At 50.4% G+C, this 21017-nt stretch overlaps 5 protein-coding genes across 5 annotated transcripts; 2 read left to right on the forward strand and 3 right to left on the reverse strand.

Moving 5' to 3' along the window:
* Positions 1 to 3146: 3146 nt before the first annotated feature.
* NCS54_01119200 (AB hydrolase-1 domain-containing protein) lies at positions 3147 to 3972 on the reverse strand (the record flags this gene model as incomplete). The annotated part of the gene is made up of 2 exons (XM_053156475.1): positions 3147 to 3176; positions 3229 to 3972. The coding sequence occupies 2 exons, from the start codon at positions 3970 to 3972 to the stop codon at positions 3147 to 3149; spliced, it is 774 nt and encodes a 257-aa protein (XP_053012450.1).
* Positions 3973 to 7510: 3538 nt separating this feature from the next.
* NCS54_01119300 (Hypothetical protein) lies at positions 7511 to 8686 on the reverse strand (the record flags this gene model as incomplete). Its single annotated transcript, XM_053156476.1, has 2 exons — positions 7511 to 8201; positions 8256 to 8686. 2 exons carry the CDS (start codon positions 8684 to 8686, stop codon positions 7511 to 7513), a joined length of 1122 nt encoding a protein of 373 aa, XP_053012451.1.
* Positions 8687 to 9855: 1169 nt separating this feature from the next.
* Positions 9856 to 10815, reverse strand: NCS54_01119400 (Hypothetical protein; the record flags this gene model as incomplete). Its single annotated transcript, XM_053156477.1, has 1 exon — positions 9856 to 10815. The coding sequence occupies one exon, from the start codon at positions 10813 to 10815 to the stop codon at positions 9856 to 9858; it is 960 nt and encodes a 319-aa protein (XP_053012452.1).
* Positions 10816 to 15982: 5167 nt separating this feature from the next.
* On the forward strand, positions 15983 to 19268 carry NCS54_01119500 (AMP-binding domain-containing protein; the record flags this gene model as incomplete). The annotated part of the gene is made up of 7 exons (XM_053156478.1): positions 15983 to 16547; positions 16598 to 16732; positions 16778 to 16860; positions 16918 to 17021; positions 17074 to 17358; positions 17415 to 17508; positions 17559 to 19268. 7 exons carry the CDS (start codon positions 15983 to 15985, stop codon positions 19266 to 19268), a joined length of 2976 nt encoding a protein of 991 aa, XP_053012453.1.
* A 346-nt stretch (positions 19269 to 19614) lies between these two features.
* On the forward strand, positions 19615 to 20819 carry NCS54_01119600 (AB hydrolase-1 domain-containing protein; the record flags this gene model as incomplete). The annotated part of the gene is made up of 5 exons (XM_053156479.1): positions 19615 to 19901; positions 19952 to 19991; positions 20052 to 20176; positions 20230 to 20729; positions 20788 to 20819. 5 exons carry the CDS (start codon positions 19615 to 19617, stop codon positions 20817 to 20819), a joined length of 984 nt encoding a protein of 327 aa, XP_053012454.1.
* Positions 20820 to 21017: the final 198 nt, after the last annotated feature.

A 21017-nucleotide genomic window follows, 5' to 3' on the forward strand; every position in this document is an offset into this window, starting at 1 on the left:
GAATAGCCTGCGGTCCGATTGTGCGGCCCGATTGGCTGCACCCCTCTTTTGCTCATGACAGGTCGCGAGTGTGTATTGAAGGCGCGGAGGGTCGGAAATGGGATATCGAACAATGTGCTGATATCTCTACAGTGGGAGCGAAGCATCCCTTTTATAACCCTTTGTTCGAACCTGTAACAAATTTGGATTGCTATCTAGAGACATCATATGGCTACGGCGGTTGCCCGTACAGTTAGCTTTTGCATTATGCATGTGCATGTCGAACTTTGCACGAGGGCTTAGGTCTACCATTGGGATGCATAAGATTTTTCGTAAACCCGGGGAGACAACCTTGTTTATGAGGGCTCAAACCTTTTAACTTTCTGCTTGAATTACGGACTACCACTCTCTGCAGTTTCTTAATGCCACTACACTCAAGGGGCTATCTTTTGGCGGACTGAACTGAGCCGTTCATCTACGCCCCGCGTGAGCCTTACCGGTGCAAAGGTAAACGCTGGCGGAATTATCCCTTCAGGCGGGATAACTTTTCAATTGCATGCTGCTGCAAAACTTATTGTTTGTTAGATGGAGTTAGACTCGCAACCAAAACCGGGCACTGCCGTTGGGTAGATCTGGCGATACCGCCCCACCCGCAGGCAACAGTCAGTTTCTTGGACCTCCAGCTGTGAGCCCTACAGCGAAGCAGACATAATAAACGTTTGTAGTGCACCCGATCGCGAGGGAAATAATTCGTAGGAAGTGTCGGCAATTCAACTGAGTGCGTGGTCGCGGAGATCCATGTATGCAGCTTGCAATGAGGGAAGAAGGTTGCTTGTTTCATTTCTAAGAGCGCCCTGCGCTATGCTATTTAAAGACTAGAAAAATAACCCTTTTCCTAGGGCAGACCTCTCCACTTGATCCCCAACATAATTATTAGCGAAAGCTTTGATCGTATTTTTTTCTTCTTTAAATATGGCGTGGGCATTAAGGTTTGTAATATATCTTGCTTTCCATTATCACGTTGGCGATGCTTCCATGCTTGTGCGGTGTGTTTCCTCGACGCCGCAGTATTTCATCATCCTTAAACCATTCTCTAGTGTGGTTCCGCGATAGAATTAAATTACAGAGAAATAAAGGAGCATCGCCCAGGGAGTGCCAAAGCCATTAACAATGGCTAACAAGGCCGCCCCTTCATTGTGACGGCGCCCGGTTCATTGTCGCTATGGGGGGCCTTTTTGTTATAGAAAGTAGTCAGGTTTGATGGTAAAGAAGCATGAATTTCTCCAGCTAAAGTTAGGTAGGTAATAAGTCATCCGTTAAGTCCTCGGCTAAATAATCTGCCGATCAGTCAGACAGCTCATCAGTCAGCTTCAGTCAGCTAACTTATCTTAGGTGGTCCAATAGAGCCGCCCGATCCGCGTCGAGATCAACCACTCTGCTACGTAACAGTTACAGCACTTATCTTAGTTAGCAGGATAAATGGTATAGGAGTCAGAACAATGACCAAGGGCTGTCCTAGTCTACTTAGTATGTTTTCTGTTCCCTGCAAAAGTAATTTACTTACGTGCATAGAACATAGTGTTATTTACGAATGTGGTGGGTGTCTGAGATAATAACTTATTAGAGCGATAGTAAATAGAGTCATTATTAATGTGTTGCGCTTTCTATGCAATCGGTGGAGTTGGGGCCGGGAGTTGATAGGATCCTGTGTGTAAATACATTGTGAAAAAATGCGTCACTCCTGTGACGCACTGTCACTGTACTAGCATTGAGAGGCTGGGACTTCTAGCACTTTCTGGTAGAATAGTTGGCAGCTGCCGACAGCTGCCAACTGACTGATCCCAGTATATTTAAATTATTCTTTTTTCCTTCTCACTTTTTCTTTCCCTTCTTTCCTCCTTCACACCAACACTGCACCACCCTCCCACGAGTAAGTTCTTTTCAACGCCTAGCCCACAAACAAGACATGACCATGTGTTAAGAAATGACTCTGACAGACCAATATTCAAGATTTCGCAACAATGGCACCCCGTCGCCGTCGCAACCAGACCTCCTCCTCCTCCGCCGGCCCAGGCCTCCCCCTTCATAATGTGCCTGCTCCCGCGCCTTCCACCACGTCTACCACCGCGCCACCTGCTCCCACTGCCCCCCCTGCGCCGAGCCCGAATGTGGCTCCTGGCTCGCTGCCGCTGACCCCAAGTCAACAAATGGTTGACGTTCTCTATGGTGTGGCTGGGCCAATGCCTCTTGGCACCGATCCTCGCATTGTTTAGCAGTAAGCATCTTCTTTACGTTTTTAAACATTTACCCATATTAACTAAGTGTAGAACACAAGAGGAGCGGGACGAGCTACGAGAGCTCCGTGCCTTTGCTCAGAAAACCCCCCTGGCACGATTTGGCGATCAATATGGCTGGCTGGTTCAGAGTGTCGTCGATGCCCTGGGGTATTTTGGAGTCGCGCTTGGTGGATACTTTTTACAGCAGCATCTTCAGGACAAGTCCTCCAAGAAGCAGTGAGACTGAGTGATTTGTAGTTGACGTAATAGTTGATATAGTAGCTGGCATAAATGGACGGTTCATATGGTGGTTTCTTGTTCTCTTAAAGTTATACGAATCGAAGAATGCTAAGACCGTGACATTGCCTAAATAACCCTAGTAGTCCCATTACAATTACCCTACTTTTAGTTTAACAGATATAGGGAGCTAAATGCGTAAGTTAGGTGAATTCTCTAGAGAGTATTATATATTACCTTATAAAGGATTTATTTAGATTTATTTTAAAGATTATATAAGATAGGTTATTATATAATATATATAATATGAAAATTATAGTTATTTTAAGCTATATTTTAAATTTTAAGGAATTTTTTAATTTTATTTTTTAAGGTAAAAATACATTCTGTCACGTATACTTGTTTGTCACGCAAGCTATGCATGTACGTTATTCATCTCTTATTGATTATGCTTACAGCTTAGAAAGTCTTGGCGAGCTAGCTTATACTTTTATATTATTTTTTATATAATACTATCCCAGAACTTACCTACTTCTACTCCTACCTCTCTCGCTCGTTCCCTCACAACACCATGTCCGACCTGCGGGACCACAATCACATTAGAAAAGCCATGATCGCTCAATTGCTGCTTAGAGCATAAGCTATCCAGCTCGCCTAGGACCGCCAGAGCCGGGATCCCAGTTCCTGCCGCTTTGGTAAACTCAGCATGTCTGTCCATAACCCCACCGTCTCTCACGATGGCAACAACAGAAGCGGTATGCCCAGGATGCTTGCGCATCTGCCACTCCTTGACGGCTTCGGCAACAACTTCACCCTTCTCAACGCGCTTCTCCCAGTCCGCTGGCACAGTCAACTCGCCGCCTTCCAGCCACTCGACCACCCACTCCCTTGCTGCGGCTTCGTCACCGCCGCGTAAGTAGCCCTGCTCCTCGGCCGAGAAATCGGTAAAGCGAAGGAGGCCAGCCGGGGCAACAAGCGTGAAACTCTGCACTCGCGATGGCCGCGACGCAACGTATCCAGCTGTAAGTGCTCCGCCAAAGGAATACCCCACAAGATGGGCTGAAGGCCACTCTAGCTGGTCAAGTAGATCATCAAGCAATTGGTGAAATAGTCCTGCTTCGTGTGGGACAATAGGTGTGTCGCTCAGACCGTGGCCCCAGAGGTCGACAAGTACGAGATGTGCGTTTGGGAATGATGTATGGAGCTCCCGTGCGAGTGGCAGCATGCCAAGAGCCGGGGTCTGCACGCCATGAATAAGAAGCACACGGCTAGGCGTGCTTGAATCATCACCGGGCGACGAGGGAAGTAACTCATAGTATGCAGCTTTTCCTGTGGCCGTGTTGAGAAACTTGGCGGGTGGGAGAAGTGCACCAAAAGTCTTGGTGAAGGTTTCCTCAGATGGGCCGGAAATTGGTGGTTGCGGTAATGCCACATCCCCTCTAGGGCGTGGGAGAACGAGTTGGTCCGGGTTGAAGGACATGTTTGTACGAGTGTTGCCGATCGGGTGGTACGGAGTACAGTACAAATGAAATTGAGACTGCGTGTGGTGTGTGTGAGTATCAGATATGCTGTCAAACAAAGGGCGCATGCTTATTCCCGCTAATCGAATAAGGGCTGTTCAGGGTTGCCAAAGATAAGAGATTCTCTGGCCAATGGGAGCACACCGCTGCGGATGTGTACGGTCGACCATAACAATGCTATTTCTGATAGCCACATGGACAAAATAATCCAACCTTATCAATTGCAATCTACCTTAGGCAGGTGATAAAGAAAGGTTTTCAGATAATACTTGACTTCTTTTCAGACACATGTCAATAGTACAGCTCTTTTCAGTCAGGCATCTGTCTCTTTAGTACAGTGGCCTTAAGACTCATGGATGGTAACGTCAAGGAGACTAAACACAAGATACGTCACAACTCTTCCCAATCTCCGATCTACCTATGCAACCAGTAGTAATCTATTCTCGTAAGTTCTATTATCAAAAGTGGCATCATAACGGATGGCTTCTTAGCTTCCGAACGACATCAATAACGCCCCTACAACACGGCCAGTGGTTAGGCCTAGTTTCCTTCCCGCTTTGCATCTTGTTGGAGCGATATAGCCTCTTCGGTCATTTTACCACGCTATCTGGTCAACAACTAGGTGTCTACGACGCCTATTAGAAGTACATACAGGATGGCCTGAGGCAGTGTATAAAAATCACTCCTGAAGAAGCCAAACGAATACCTATACAAGTATTGGTTTACAGCGTGCCAGACGTTAACAACCTGTTAAGCGCCCATGGTCACCAAAGCCTCGCTCCACCTTATGATTCCTCGAATCCGGCTCTGTCCAGATACCACAAGTATACGTTTGGTCCGTTTTCTCAAGTCAGTTATGGAAAGCCAAAAGCCAGTCAACGATTCATCTTCAAGGCTACCGTTAGAGAGGACACACCGCTTTTTGAACAGGTCATCTCATCAATGGCGGAATATTTGTTTCGTGTTTATTTAGAGTGACAGGACAAACTGAGATGGCGTTTCCATGGTTTGGGCGCCCGACATGGCGACCAATGCACAAGGACTGGGAATGAACAACTAGAAAGCAACACTTCAAGACAGACTTTAGGCCATACAAGGTATGTGAGAGAAGATATTTAGAAGCAAACGCTATCTAAATTGCTCCCTGACTGCTTAAATCCTAGGACTCTGTCAAGGATTCTTGCTCCTACAACGAACTATTACATTCCGCTCCCGCCAAGACACCCATTATTGGATCTAAAACATCTGGTTCCATACATTCTAAATACTTTTTAGACTTTCTGGGGTTACTTCAGCTCGGCGTTGAGTGATTAAAGTCAAGTGATTTTGTAGGCTGGTCTCGGAGCTATCCTATCATTTACCCACAACCCTATGAGATCTTGAAAGAGCTTGGGTGAGCCCGGCCGATACTTAAAGTTAACCTTATCTCACTAGACTCCATTTTTCATGGACTCTGGTTACTCGCTTTAAGAATCACCTTAGGATTAGGAGTTTCGACCGCCTTCGACAAGCTCGACTGCAAGAAGGTGGAATCTCTACTCAAGTTGAGAGACAAAAGTTCGAAGATTTAGATACTCTACAACGCCAAATCTCTCTTTCGCTTCCTTCTTGTTTCATCTCCCCGCTTGTTTATCACTCTTTCTAGGTATCTATTCCAATTAAGATCCCGTTACTCCTATCTTAATATGCCGAGCCCAGCAACACAAATTAACATTCCTCCTTCGCATCAGGAAGACTACGAACAACTGAATTTTAAACTCAATCTATGGTATAAAATGGCCAAAACTTCTGTCATTGCCATATGCATCCTCATCTGTGGTTGTCAAGGTTGGTGACAATTCCAGTCGTTAGGCGATATCTACCCCATGGAAGCTTTTGGCGTTGCTAAAAGGCTCCTACTTATTACTTATGAATATGAAACCTGTTCTAGAAGTCAAAAAGAAGCAGCGGTCATGGAAAGTATTCTTGAGAGCATGAGAATTCCGAAGGGAACAATGAATGGTCCAAGAGAGCCTGCGTCATGTCGACTGATGTCAGAAGCGGCATTGTTATCAGATGATGCTCATAGAATTCTTACACAAAGATGGATGGCCGATATTGTGCTTGATTCAAGAAAGAAGACACCACGGAGGGCGATTGTCAGGAAATTCTCCTTTGGGAATCTTCCTGTGACCATCACTATACTTCGACTGCCTTCACCCCAAGACTAAAATTCCCTGAAAGCCAACAAAAGAATGCCGCTAATTGAAACCCGATACAGGTGGTCAGATAAATAGATTGTTTAATTTTAGAAGACGGATTGGAATTCCTCGATGACACGTACATTCGCATGCCACTCCAGAGCGACGATTCAGAGGACAAGTAAAAGGAGATTTGGCACGTCAAGGCACCAACCTTGTTCACAGCATCATTGCCATTACGGGAACTATGAGGCCGGTATGATATGCAAGATTATCCTTTATACTCTTGCGCTCAGTTGTTAGTGTAAATGAACGATGAACCAGTATGCCATGGGGCTGGCTCTCGACGAACCTTGTTCATTCCGTGGGCTTCATCCGTGGTTACTGAAGGACTTAAATAGAGTGTAGGTAGCTGAAGTCGGCGTATCGCTGGAATGGCTCGATGTTCACTTTCGAGATCGCTGTGACTTTGAATAACGTCTCATTCTATTATGTGGTCTGACTAGATGATATGTTCTGGATCGAACTCATCATTGAGCATGAGTTTTCTCTTCTCAGGAGAGCTGCTTCACCAACGAGGACGGGATTGCTCTCCAATCAACGCTCCTCACTTGAGGGTGCAGTCGTAACTCTAGATACGTGGCCAAGGTTTGAGGTTATCTTCGCCTACAGCCTCCCCGGTACAGCAAGAATCAGGTATCTCCTTTCCTAAGGACCTGAGTGGTGCGTGTCCATATCCTTTTTGGGAAGTTTACAGTGCTTGGCCCCTCCTAACATTTGGTAGAATCAACCTTTTTGATGCACTTGAAGAATCATTGAAACATGCGACTTCCTCAGAGCTATCACGGCTTTCTGCCACGTGCTCTTTTGTCAACACAGCCCACAGAAAGATGTAGTTCCAGTTTAGGGAAAGCATGTGTGTCTCGCTCTGGGAGCAGTATTGATTATCCAAACACTATATTACTGAGCAAAAGCCAAAGCCTCTATCTACAGAAGCGAGTGTTGGCCGATATGCACTTCATATCGGGTAGGAATGCCCATGTGTTTCTTCTAATTGCCCGAGTCCAGAAGTAGTCCATGGATGACCATGCTACCGAAGCCTCCATGATATTCCAAGCAACATCCATACTTGTCAATGAAGGAGAGATTCCAGCCCCAGAGTGAACACAAACTTCAACATGATACAGAATCTAGAGTGAGAGGCGTAGCCATTCGGCCCATCAGGAGACATCTGTCCCATTTGTGCCAGCGGCCTTTCTCAAAGCATTCCCGCGGGTATCGCACCTTCCTCCGGCATTCGTTTCACATTTCCAAGTTTTTAGTGGTAGTTGGGATTCTGCGGGGCAGCATTGTAAGGCTGGCTTGCGGGCGAATGGGTTGACCAGCCTTGCATCGAGACTGGGCTCTGGGTCGAGGTCGGAGCAACCGAAGAACCTCGCCAGTCAGATTGGGTTGGTGAGGCTGGCGAGACGAGGCCAGTGTGTTCGCTCATTGGTGGCACTGAGGACACAGGAGTGTGGTGCTGCATAGGTGGTGGTACAGGCGCTGGTTGGTTCGGGGAAGTTTGGTTCTTCTTGTTGCGTCGAAGCAGCCAAATGGCACCCAATACTATCAACGATAGGGCGACGAAGCCGCCAATAGAGCCGCCAACTATAGCTCCGATATTGGGACCGTCACTTTTGCCATGTTCGGTTTCCACAGGGCCCGCACTCGTGACCCTGCCTGGATCAACAGTGATGGTTGTGGTTATATCGTCAGATTCAGTGGGCGTTTCTGTCTCGGTTTCGGACTCCTCCGGTTCCTCAGTTGTAGTTGTAGAGGTTGAGGAGGGAGTCGGAGTCTCGACGGCATCCCCAGCAACCGTTAATGTCGTGAAACTTCGCCCTCTTTGGCCATCGTAGGTGAATGACACGCCCTGGGCCCTCGACAGGCTTGCAGTTGCACATCGATAGTCCTTGACTCCATCTTCGTAGGAGTACACTGCGCAGTACGCTGATGATCGTTCGGTGCTGTAATCAGTCCGGTCAATATGAAGATGGTATCTGTCAAGCTAGGGGTCTTACCAAAGCAGGTAGAAAGAATTGCTTTGGCAAACATCGTTACAGAGCTCCGTGTTTAGAGCCTGTTCTCGATTGTAGCACGTCACATGTGCGACTGATCCGCACATGATTCTCGTAATGTGTGCAAGCTCCCAGCTGCATTTCTCGCCATTGGCGCACTTGATGGCATTGCCTGGAGAGCCTGATAGGAAACCGCATGTCTCGTCGGGGCTGTTGACAACTGTGTAGGTGTTTACCGAAGCGGTTTCTTGACGCTTGCCCAGGTGAAGAAGCTGTTTTTGGAGCTTCTCCAGCTCGTGCATCTCGGGCATTAGTGTCGGCGCTGGTTGATAGAGGTATCCGGCATCGCGTCGCCCTGTTGGCTCCGAGATGGCCATGGCGGCCGTCGAAACGGCCATGGCACCGAGGGCCAACGCATGGAAAGGCTGATACATGACAAGAGACTAGGACTCGAGGGGATCAAGGCGCAGGAGCTCGCGAGGTCTCGACAATAGCAATTGGGGCGGGGTACAGCTTTTTCATACTCCCAGCCTCAAAGACTCGCAACCACGCAGCCCGCTAGCAAGGGTCGATGAAGGTTGGGGGTTGATTGGCGCCAAGCAATGGGCGTTCTGGTAAGGCAGCTTCTGATTGACGATGCTGCTGCGTTAGACAGCACATGACTCCTCGAGTGGCTTGCATGGGCTGAATCCCAAGGTCCCCTTGCTTCGCTAGGGAATGCGCCAAAACCATTGTAGCTCTCAGCCCGGCTATCTTCAAAATCAGGCTGTGCAACTGCTCACAATGACAGGGCGTACGCTACACAAAGTCTGTACCTCATCACCAGTTGCACAACGTGCTCGATCGCAACCTACACACACAGCGTGGCACACGCCCAACATCGCCCAGCTTCAGCTCTTCTTGGCCGCCCTTGGCAAGTTGGGCTGAGCTGCCGGGTTCTGCACCCGGGCTGCAAGGAAGACCCTGGCATCAGGGTCTAGAGCTCAAGGACAAGGAGGTACCACCCCTGCCTACCATTGAGAAGCCTCAGTCGATGTGATTGGTCTTCACACAAGCGGTTGTTTCAAGGCGGTAAAGTTCGCCTTGATCCCGGTCTTCGGCAATCAATTCTCCTCGGGCAAGTACCACAAAGTAACACCATCTTTTCCCGCAGGCCGTCTCTGTTAGCATAGCACAGGGCTGTGCAAACCACCTGAAAGAAATCCAAAAACTCCACCAATCATCCACAAGCACCAACTCAATTTGATAGAGAAGCAAATGCCGTAATTGTTTCGGGCCATGCCGTTGTAACGCTATCAGAAATAATACATGGTGGTAAGAAAAGCAAGAGAGAAACTAAGCAAGCGCTGGAGAATATCTCGCGAATGGCGGAGGTACATCGGTCCAGGAGGCAATGACAAGCAGTAGTTAACAGTATCAACTACAAAATATAGAGGTATACTAAGATAGACTTTGCTTTCGATGCCTATATCGTTGCCTTGGGCCGTTCAGAAATCTCAAATGTAGATATCTACATAAAAAACGTCGGATTTGGCTCGAAATCATCATGTATGAAAAACACTCCAGCAAGCGGCACAATAAGTAGCACTCCAACTGCTCTCATTCAGTCCTCCAATACAAACGACCCCCCATTGTCGACTTCCACGACGTTGGGCTTTTCTTTCTTGGTGGCATCAGGGTCTGCCTTCTGTTCTTCCTCCAGCATCCAGCTCACAGTTCTCTGGGTATCTTGAGTCCAAGCGAGATATAGGGAAATGCCACCGTAGAGCAACTTGGAATGACTCAGAACCCAATACTTGACTCCTCCAACCTTTCGATAGATTTTGAGTCCTCCCCTGGCCCCGAGTGTAGTCTGACTTCCCAATGTGTGGCTTTCCTTGAGCCCATGGAGCATGGCGAGCATCTTTGTCTTGGGCTCCGCATTGTGGAAGGCCTCCAGAGATCCTTCGAAGCGAGTTCCATGCGGCGAGCTCAAAATAACTTCATGAACCTCACCCTCACCGTCGGTGGGATGTGTCCAGACGATAGCAAGACAAAAGTTGAGGACCGCGAAGCCGGGAAGACGGATTGGTGTTAGCCACGAAGGCAGAGCCTCACCAGGGTGAAGCTCTGGGGTACGCCACGATTTAATCGACGGCTCCAGGTCTTGAATAAGCTTGATCGTCTTGAAATGGCCCCATGGTCTGACAATATCGGCGGCTTCAGGCGTGGCTATAACAGGGATATCCTTGGAGAATTTTCGAAGCGTCGCTTCGTGAACATGGTCCAGGTAGCGAAATCCAAGTAAGATAGCATCTATACCGCCGCTATCTGGCCCTTCTTTCGGTGCCTTTGCCGCTGCATCACCTGATTGGGGGAGATGGATGGCAGCCGCATCTTCGATCTCTCGAACGACATCCTTGACAGCTTCGGCATCTGGGATTGCAGGGCGGGAGCTTAGTGATATGTTGATAAACCACGATCCAAGCATACTTGTTGGCCCCTCGAGCCACGGCTCGAAAACGACGTGGTAAAAGGCCTTCCCTGCTGCCGCCCGCTCAGTCTCGGGCCTTGGGAAGGACATCAGCCAACTGTTGTCCCCATTCAAGGATGTCAACACTGGCCGAGCTGCTTATCAGCAGACGACAGCTGAGTTTGAAGTAGTCGACATCGCCTTTCACTCATAGTAGCACAGTAGGGGCTGGTCGTGTGTGAGTGAGAGGAAAAGAAGGTGACGAAACGTGAGCTACCACGCGCGTCATAGACAGTGGCATGGGGATTTAGGACTTGGGCCATCTACCCGAGACACGAGTCGGTTTATCTATCTTGCGCTCAGCTACAGCCTGCTTGATGCACCGCTCCTGGGCCAAGTCTCACGTAAATGCTAAGTATGCCCTGTTGAAGCTAGTGTGGGGTCTAGTTGATCATACGTGGACGTCGTCGATCAGCATGACCTCAAAGCTCGATCACGAAAACTCTATTGGTCAGGACATCAGCTAGGCTTCCCTCTTGCTGACGCTTTGACGGATCACCTCTACTGAGAACCCTATGGAGCTTCAGAAGTGAAATTGGGTGTCAGCGGATCGCTCCACCGTCATACCGCCCTGGTTAGTTCTTCTGCACTCGTCCAAATACTGTAGCCGGAGCCGATATGCACAAAGTCTGGGCGTCTGACTAAGACCTAAACTCTGTCGTACATATATAGAACTCGCAAAAGTGTGCCCCTTTCCGCTCTAGTTAGTGATACATGTAGGAGCGATAATGACTTCAAATTGAACAATTCCGCATAGAAGCTAAATCCCGAAGAAAACTACGGAACAAATGAGAGTACATCATATAATGATCTACAGGAGTTCATGGAGATTGATTGACGCGGCAGGCGTTTGTTCCTGGATCTCGTACTTCTTCCGGCAGACCTCCTACGGCAGTATCACCAGTCCTTTCTAGGTACGCACTTCCCCCACAGCCAAGCTCTCATATCTACAATTTTTCTGCTCTAGCTACCCTGAACTACATGTTTTAAGACTTCTCATCAAATAAAGAGGTTACGTCAAGGAGTAAATGCTCTCATCGTGAGTCTCATGACTAATAATACTGGGGGAGTAAGCAGGGACGCGAGGTCAGAATTCTATCTAGGAGCTCTGAAGTTCTTTCGATATAACTGATCCATTTTATCTTGATCCAGGAAGTTTCTCTAAGAATCGATATGATTGTCTCGGCAACCTAACTAGCCGTGAAACATGGCCGCAAGCGCATTTCTCTGAAGATCTGAGAAATGCCCAACTCAAGGCAATTTTCTAAGCCATTCAATCAAGTCCTTGGCATACCTTTTGGGTTTTATCCATAGATACTCAGATACGTGAGGCGTGCAACCACTGAAGCCTTTTGATGGAAGGGAGTTGATCCTTGGTCGCAGACACACAGTCTGGTGAACGATGCCTGAGTCATCTCTGATGTCAGATGAGGGCTTTCATTAGTAAGTAATGACAGAGATTCTATATAATGAGTCGATAACATTAGAAGAAAAGCGTCAAGTCCCAATTATGCCTGTCAACGTGACCTGGTTTGGGTCTTGGTGACAAGCCCGCGACTCAGTCGCACACTCACCGAGCACTGTACAAATACAACTCATGCACAAGGCCCTGTGTGCTCAAACAATGCACTGTCTCGAGTTATGAAATGACTGAGAAATGTTTCACGTTGTTTGCTTCTTCCGGTCTAAAGCGCCCCCCTTGTTGTTTCTCTTTTTTCCCTTTTCCTGCTCATCCCACCACCACGAATCCTGGCAGTAAATCTCGCAAGAGGTCTCAGATCCTGCACTCGACTGATTCACTGCTAGCACGCTTCAAAAAGATGTGACAGACCAGGGCTCTGCGCCCTCGGCCGGACACTCGGCGTCTTCCCCCAAGGTGTACGCAGATCCCTCGCCCTTTCTGTCTCTCCTCAGGGACCTTGTTCCCCGGCGCCTGCGCGTGAATCCCATTTCCATCTCCACGGTACTGGCTGAGTGACAGCTGAGACACTGGCAGCTATCAGAGTTGAGAAGTGACAAAGGGAGTGTGAGCGATAGTCCCGGCGTTCAGGTCGCCAGCTGAGACCCGGGTGAGTCTAAAGTGGACCTTTTGCTTCCCTTCCGAAGCATCTCGGTCTCTTTATTCGTACGGCCAATGGCCTCGTAATGGTCGTCATGGCTGCCATGGGCTTTTGAGCCAAGACGGACGCGAATGCATGGACGCCTTGGTGAACTTCCCGAAGGAGGACTAGAACAAGAAGCCACTCAACCCTTTCCATGCGAATCTATTACTGGGTGTAGCTGATTCATCATCTGAGGTATGCCCAAAGGGCAACTTGAGCTGAACTTGGAGGCTAGGCCTTGAGACTGGAGATCGTTGAGGCTGACGACAGGCTTACAAGGTGTTCATAGGCATTCATGTGGCGGCATCGGACACTCGACCGTAGTCAACAGTCTCATCTCATTCACGATGACCTCAGTCCATGTTCGGTGCAACGATCAAGCACGGGATTTCTCCGCGGCAACTCACAAGTTCCCACGAGATCCCACATCTCTGGGTTGGTCGCTGCAGAGATCGCGGCCTGGCCCGCCAACCACACCCTCACTCACCATGTGCCCAGTAGCCTTGCCCGTGAAGACATCCATTCATTACGGCCGGACTAATCCACCCACCCACACCCACGATGTGACGGCGTGCTATCCCTCGGCCATGTCTGTCTTCCAGAAGGATGGCACGCAGTTCAAGACAGAGATCTTCCCATTCCAGGACGCCTCTTCGCCAACGAACCGCGTGGCAAAGAAAGGCCGAACTGACCGTGACTCAGAACGCCAGAGTCTCTGCATCTCCTTTCCATCACCTACCTATTGTCTGATAGTTACCCTGAAGTAGGTCAACCGCCTTATCCGTCATCTTGGCGATTGAGCGCCATCAACCACATGCGTCCAGCATGGGCCGCCTGCCAACACCAATCTGTCTCACCTCAGTGGGGGACAATCCGATAGGGCGCCGCTGAACAAACGAGAAAAGAAAGGGATGGAGAGTTTATCCTTCCGCTCTTGGGCGTCGCGGAAGTGAATGAGTTGGTATGCGGCAGCTGCAGCAACAGTTATCGGCCCACTGAAAGCATGGCCATGAACTACCAACCGACAACGGTAGAAACGTCCAGACACCAACGTTGAAGGTTTTGACATCAATCAATGACTCAAACTGTACCTCCAAAGAGAAACCTCCACTCTTTTTGCCCTTGCTCAAGTCACAAAAGCAAAGTGATACAAGTTCCTCTCAACTTCGTCATCATCACAAGCCTCATCCGCCCGGGATGTGTCATCAGTTCTTGACTCGACAGCGGGAAGCCAGCCGTCCGCAAACCTCGGCAAACAACCTCCTTTGCTAGTTGTGTGGCGATAGTTCTTCAGCTGGAGAGTTGTGATGTACCATCAATAGTCTTCTGCAAGACCTGCCCGTCCTCAAACATGTCGCACACGAGCCCACAAGACACGGGTTCCTCGCTCAACATGGCCGCCTCGAACACGGTAGCCTTCGTGGCCTGACAATGGACATGGTCTCGGCGCCCTTCTCAACCGCCCGTGTAACAACGGTTCTATGATATACCTCACCCTGAACTGGCTCAAAGTAGACGCAAGTCGCCGCGTGCCCCCTACTCCAGGGATGAGGCGAGGCTCGCCTCGAGGGGAACAACGAACCGGGCTCGTGGAGACGCGTAAATGAGATCGCACCCTAATTAGAAGCATGAATTTGATTTCCAATAGTTCCCTACAAGTCTCACTATGAGGGAGGCTCAACGCCGCCTTCAAGATGTGTTGACCATCGGTTGGCTAGGCCCAACACATGCAGACGGATGGAACTGTCAACGCACGAGAACGAACTCACGAACTGGAACCGTATTATGGAACAACTCTTTTGGGCGGGGGGAGGTTTTGCTTCTGCCGCCTCCATCGTGACGATGTCTTTGACGGCCGCGCTGGTCATGGATGGTTTAGAAGGGAGTCAAGCACAGAGCGGTTTGTCAACTCAATCAACAGCTGAGGATCGAAGCACAAATTTACGGCAACTATGGCGCTGTCGTGAGCCGATTCCCGCAAAAGGACCGGAACAAACTCGTCGACCAAGCGCTTTGATGGCGCATTTCGCTTCGCCAAGTGGTTGAGATCTATCACTTCAACCCGGTCGACGGGGCAATCCATCGAGACGAGATTGCAAAGTAGCTATAATTGGACAAGTATGGAGGTACTTTTCGGTCCAGAAGAGAACAAAAATGATCCATCACCAGGAGCGCATCGTAAGATTCGGAGAAAAGGGCCAAGAAGGGCAGAAAAGAAGGGCATCAAAGGTTCCCTGGGCCGAGGTCATCCCAGAATGACGCGCTATCAGGTAATGTTGAGGACGTTGGTGCGGACAAACACAAGACACTCCTCAATGCACTATCCAAAGCCACCGGTGCCGATAATCTCTCGACCATGCTTTCAGTGCCTACGTTGGCAGGGCGGAATGGATTGTCCAAGACGGACTCAGTCGTCAATGATCGCCCCGAGAGCAAGGGTCCACTGCCACCGACCGACATTGACGGGTTTCCGGTTCTCAGGGAGAGCCAATGATCCATCTCATCGGGATTTCGCATCAGAACTAGCGATGCTACCCCAGAGATCTTCCTCGATAAAGGGCTCCTTTGTCGGTGCGTGATTGCGGTCCCTTGGCGGGGCACCCACCCCCAGCCCAGCATCCCTCGGCCGGGTGAGGTCCATGTCTCATCGCCATTGACAGCCATCACATTCCTCCCTCACCGGACTGCTCCGTCCACATTCTCCGTAGCCGGGGCCGGCTCCGTATGTACTCTGGACCCCGGGGGCGGGCGTGGAATGCTACAGTAATTGTGACAAGAGCTGGCGCCCCCGGCGTGCCCTCGGCGTACAGAGGTGCACTACATGTTGCCAGGGGAATCAAGGGCAATTTCGATAGCTGGCGACGACGTCAACCCCGTGGGGACACTCAAGGGACAACCAAATCTTTGAGACGCCGATGGCTCTGGTTATCGAATTCACGTCCATCAAGATGAACGACTGAATCACTGAATCAACTTGGCGAGGGTGAGTTGCCACCGCCGCCACGTCGTCTAAGACTATATAAGTCTCGAGGGATATCTCAGGGTCAACCACAACGGTCAACAATCAGCATTGTCTCTTCTTACCTTCATTTTCTCTTTTCAGAGTTCTTTTCATCATGGCCGTGACAAATACCCGGCCGGGAGATCGCCACCCCGAGTCTCAAGGCCGGCTTGGCCACGGAGAGCTTCTTGAGCGTCCATTCCCTACTGTCACCGCCGCCTTCTATCACCATGCAACAGTCTGTCCGGATGCCACAGCCGTTCGTGATCTCTCGGGATCTCCGAGAGAGCTGACATATGCGGAACTTGCTGGACGAGCTCAGAGCTTGGCCGCCCAGCTTAGAGCTCAAGGGGTAGTCCCTAACTCAAGGATCCCACTTGTCGTCAAACGAGGGCTAGACATGGTAGTTGGTATCTGGGCGATTCTATCCTGCGGCGCCCAGTACATCCCTCTCGATGGTGGCGTTGTACCTGATGAGACGATTCGTCGGATTCTGGAGGAGTCTGAGTCGGGTGTCGTCCTTTGTCTATCCTCGACCAAGCATCGCATCACCACTCAGCATCCAGACCAGACCGTTGTAGTTATTGACGAAGCCAAGACCACATCTTTTGAGCCGGATCAAGGCAATCATGTCGACCTCTCAACACCAGACGGGGGCTGCTACGTGATATACACATCCGGTAAGTTAAAAGATGCATATGTCCATAGACTCTCGCTGACAATATCACAGGAACCACAGGACAGCCGAAAGGAGTCGATGTAACACACAAGAATGTCGCCAATCTGGTGTGCCTCTTTCCCGGAAACCTAGGGGTTTCAGCCGGGACCTGTGTGGGATCGGTTCTCAACATCAGCTTCGACATGGGTAGGTATATCATCCTGATATCACCATCAATGCTAACCCAGACAGCGGCGTGGGAAATCTTTGCATGCTTATGCAATGGAGGAACACTTGTCCTCCGGGGCTCCGACTGGGAGCCGACGCTGCAGCAGGTCCGTCAGTCCTTTGTTATGTTAAGCATTGACTAGGCCGACTGACAACAAAGACAGATTGACGTCTTGATCTGCACTCCCACGATCCTTTCAAAGTACCATCCTTCTCAGTTCCCCAGAATAAAAACGGTCGCTACAGCGGGTGAGCCGACCACCAAGAGGTAAGTCGCCTGCGGAGACTGCATTCCTGCTCCCTCGCTGACCTGTCCCCAGTCTTGCCGACCTATGGGCCACCCACGGCACGTACTGGAACTGCTGCGGCCCGACCGAGACAACGATTGTCAACACCATGCAAAAGCACATTGTGGGACAAGAATTGACAATTGGTCAGCCAACCCCAAACAACAAGGTGTACATCCTAGGCGAGGACGGTAAGCAACTCGGTGTGGGTGCCGCAGGTGTCATGTGGGCGGGCGGACTAGGAGTTTCTCGAGGCTATATTGGACTCGAAAACAAGGCAAAAGACAAGTACAAACCGGATCGGTTTGCCAATGACGGGTAAGTAGTGTCGAGAGTAGACCCTACGTCAAAGCAGGCTGACCCACGAATGCCAGGTCCACCATGTACAACACTGGTGATCTTGGACGATGGCGACAAGACGGTTCAATCGAAATCCTCGGCCGCGTAGACGATCAAGTCAAAGTAAAGGTTCGTCTGAATCTCATCTTCCATCTGTCATCCCAATCTGACTTGGCTAGGGTTTCCGCGTGGAGCTTGATGGCGTGTCCGCCTCCCTCGCATCCGCCCCCGGCGTGTCTCGGGCGGCTGCGCTGCTGATCAACGGGCAGATCCATGGGTTCACTTCGCCATGCGGGAGCGATGTAACCACCATCCTCAAGCACACGCAGCAACACCAACCCTACTACGCCATCCCGACACACCTCCATCTCCTGGATGACCTCCCCTCAACTACCAACGGCAAAGTAGACAAGAACGCACTCAAGGCATTGGCATTGGCCAAGCTATGCAATGCAGAGCCATCTACACACCATGATGAGAATACGAAGGGCGTGTCTGACCATGGCGAGCTCAAGTCGCACTCTTCCATGTCGACTCTGTCGACTGTGGTGGAGAAACCAGACCTGATGTGCGACTTGCCTGGCAAGACGACCAAGCAACCGTTCAGGGGTCTGAGATACAGAATCTTCATCGTCTATCGCACCTTGTTCAGTTTGATCGGGATACTAAACTTGGCCGCATTGATCTGCGTGATCACCCTTCAGCCAAGGTCTGAATGGCTGGGTACCATTACCGCCATCAACCTCGCAACTGCAGTGCTCGTGCGCCAGGACAACATGATCAACGTCCTGTACACCGTTGCCTGCTCGGTACCAAGACAACTGCCGCTGTGGATTAGGACCCGTTGCGCCAAGATTTATCACCTGGGTGGTGTTCACTCCGGCGCGGGGGTTTGTGCGACCGCATGGTTGGTCATCTCAACGGTCCGCGGCACCGTCTGCAATGCAGGCTTCTGCGAAGGACACACATCGGGCTCCCTGGCCACTCAGGTGGTATCGTGGCTGCTGTGCGGGCTGCTGTGTTCCATGGTGGCGACTGCATGGCCATCGTTCCGGAAACAATATCACAATCTCTTTGAACGCTTCCATCGCTTCGCTGGCTGGACAGCATTGGCCATGTTCTGGGTGCGCATAATCCTTGCCATTAACGACTCTCGACCTAAGGGCCAAGACCTCGGTCTGGCAACTGTCAAGAGTCCAGACTTCTGGCTCCTGGTCGTGGCAACCGGCAGCATCGCCTCCTCATGGTTCTTCCTTCGCAAGGTGCCGGTCGAGGCAGAAGTCCTCTCCAACCATGCAATCCGGCTGCACTTTGACTACACCGTGCCCGTAAATGGAAGCTTCACGCGCATCTCGCGGCGACCCTTGGTCGAGTGGCACTCGTTTGCGACCATCCCCAACCCAGAGGCGACTCATCATGCCAAAGGATACTCGCTAGTGGTCTCCAACGCCGGCGATTGGACGCGTTCCTGTATTCAGAACCCTCCCAGTGCGTTGTGGGTGCGTGGTGTGCCGACATGTGGGGTGATGCGTGTCGCGACTCTGTTCAACCGCATTGTGCTTATCGGCACGGGGTCTGGAATTGGGCCACTGCTTGGACATATTACCCGGCAGCCGTGTCCTACCCAGCTGATCTGGTCCACGCCACGGCCAGAGGAGACCTTTGGCAAGGAAATCGTTGGCCTAATCCGCAGGCATGTTCCAGACGCTATCATCCACGACACCAAAAAAGAGGGTCGACCCGACCTTGTTCGAATGGGCTTCAACATGGCCAAGGCCTTTGACGCCGAGGCCGTGATTGTAATCGCCAACGAAAAGATAACAAAGAAGATCGTATACGGTCTCGAAACGCGTGGCATACCGGCGTACGGTGCCATCTGGGACAGCTAAGCTGCCCAAACTCTCTCGATTCCCTCATTCTTCTCGACTGTGCCTCCTTCAGGCTTCATTTCTTACTCTTTCCTCCTCCAGCATGTTACCAGATCGAGCGTCGTATATCTGGTGATCGTTCGGCGTCTATCGTTTCCTTCTCTCTCCGTTTCTTATGTCGGTTATTGTGGTGAGCATCATCGCGAAGTGTGTAAAATAGTTGTTTTGTTTTGTTTCCTCAGCGAGCTAAAGGCATGGGCGACCAAAAAGTTGTGACATCATGGCCCACTTGAGACCATTTTCAATCTATGTACCTTAGAAGCATATATGCAGCAAAGCGGTTCCGATTGATTCAGTCTTACCGAAAATGGCAACTTTGACATCTAATCGGCTTCTTGAACAAACATCTTTGTCTCTCATCGTGACAGGAAACATGTTCTCCCTACGAAGGATAGCGACGACGACGGCCCCTGCTGTTGGTCGCCAGGGTCTTCAGGCTACGTCTGCAAGGATAAGACTGTACTCCCAGGCCGTTGGCCCATTGGTCTATGATCTACATGAACCACCGCGTCCTGTTACCGACAAGAGGAAAGCCCCCATTCTCTTTCTTCACGGGCTGTTCGGATCCAAGAAGAACAACAGAGCCATCAGCAAGTTGGTAATTCCCATGCGTTGTCATCAATTGAGTCCTAACAACGGAACAGAGCCCTGGCCCGGGATCTTGGACGATATGTGTACGCCTTGGTAGGCACATCCAGCCAATCAAGGATACAGCGCGGTTGAGACTCAACGATCAATTCACAGGATCTCAGAAACCATGGCGAGTCGCCTCACAGCACCCAGCATGACTACCTTGCCATGGCCCAGGATGTAGCAGTGTTCATCGAAGGACATGGTCTCACTGACACGACACTCATCGGTCACTCAATGTAAGCACTCATACGACTTCTGTAAACGGACCGACAAGCTGATCGAAACTCAGGGGCGCCAAGACTTCAATGGCTCTGGCCTTGCGCTCTCCGGAACTTGTGGCCGACATCGTAGCCGTTGACAACGCCCCCGTAGATGTGACCCTCAGCAGGGACTTTGCCGAGTACGTTCGCGGCATGAAGAAGATCAACGACGCAAACGTCACCCGTCAGGCCGAGGCCGACAAGATTCTTAGCGAGTACGAAGAGTCCCTCGCCATCCGACAGTTCTTGTTGGGCAACATGTATCAGCCCGCTGGCGAAAAGTTCCGCAAGTTCCGCATCCCTCTGGACATCCTGGGCAAGTCTCTGGACAACCTTGGAGACTTTCCCTACAAGGACCCCAACGAGATCCGATTCGAGAAGCCCGCCCTGTTTGTGCGAGGCACCAAGAGTAAATATGTTCCGGACGAGCTCATCCCCTTGATCGGCCAATTCTTCCCCAAGTTCCGTCTTGTCGACGTAGATGCCGGGCACTGGCTCATTTCTGAGCAGCCTGAAGCCTTCAGGCAAGGTAAGTATCCATTGATATAGTTCCAATCCGAGGGGTAGCAGAGGCTAATTGTCGATAGCGGTTGTCGAGTTTCTCCAGAAGCCCGAGTAAACTTGTAAATGCGTGAAGGGTGGCGGGGCCGCTATCGGCCTCGATTTTGGACAGTATGGAGAAACTGCCTGTGTAACATTACCCTAGGTATCATAGACAATAGACGAGGGCCACTAGAATTGATTACATTTCTCATTCGTGTGGCGTCAGGTCGCATACCTACTCTTCAGAACCACTGCAGTCAAGCGAGCCAAGCAA

The sequence above is a fragment of the Fusarium falciforme genome, chromosome 9, assembly GCF_026873545.1.
Source record: "Fusarium falciforme chromosome 9, complete sequence".
Taxonomy (NCBI): Eukaryota; Fungi; Ascomycota; class Sordariomycetes; order Hypocreales; family Nectriaceae; genus Fusarium; species Fusarium falciforme.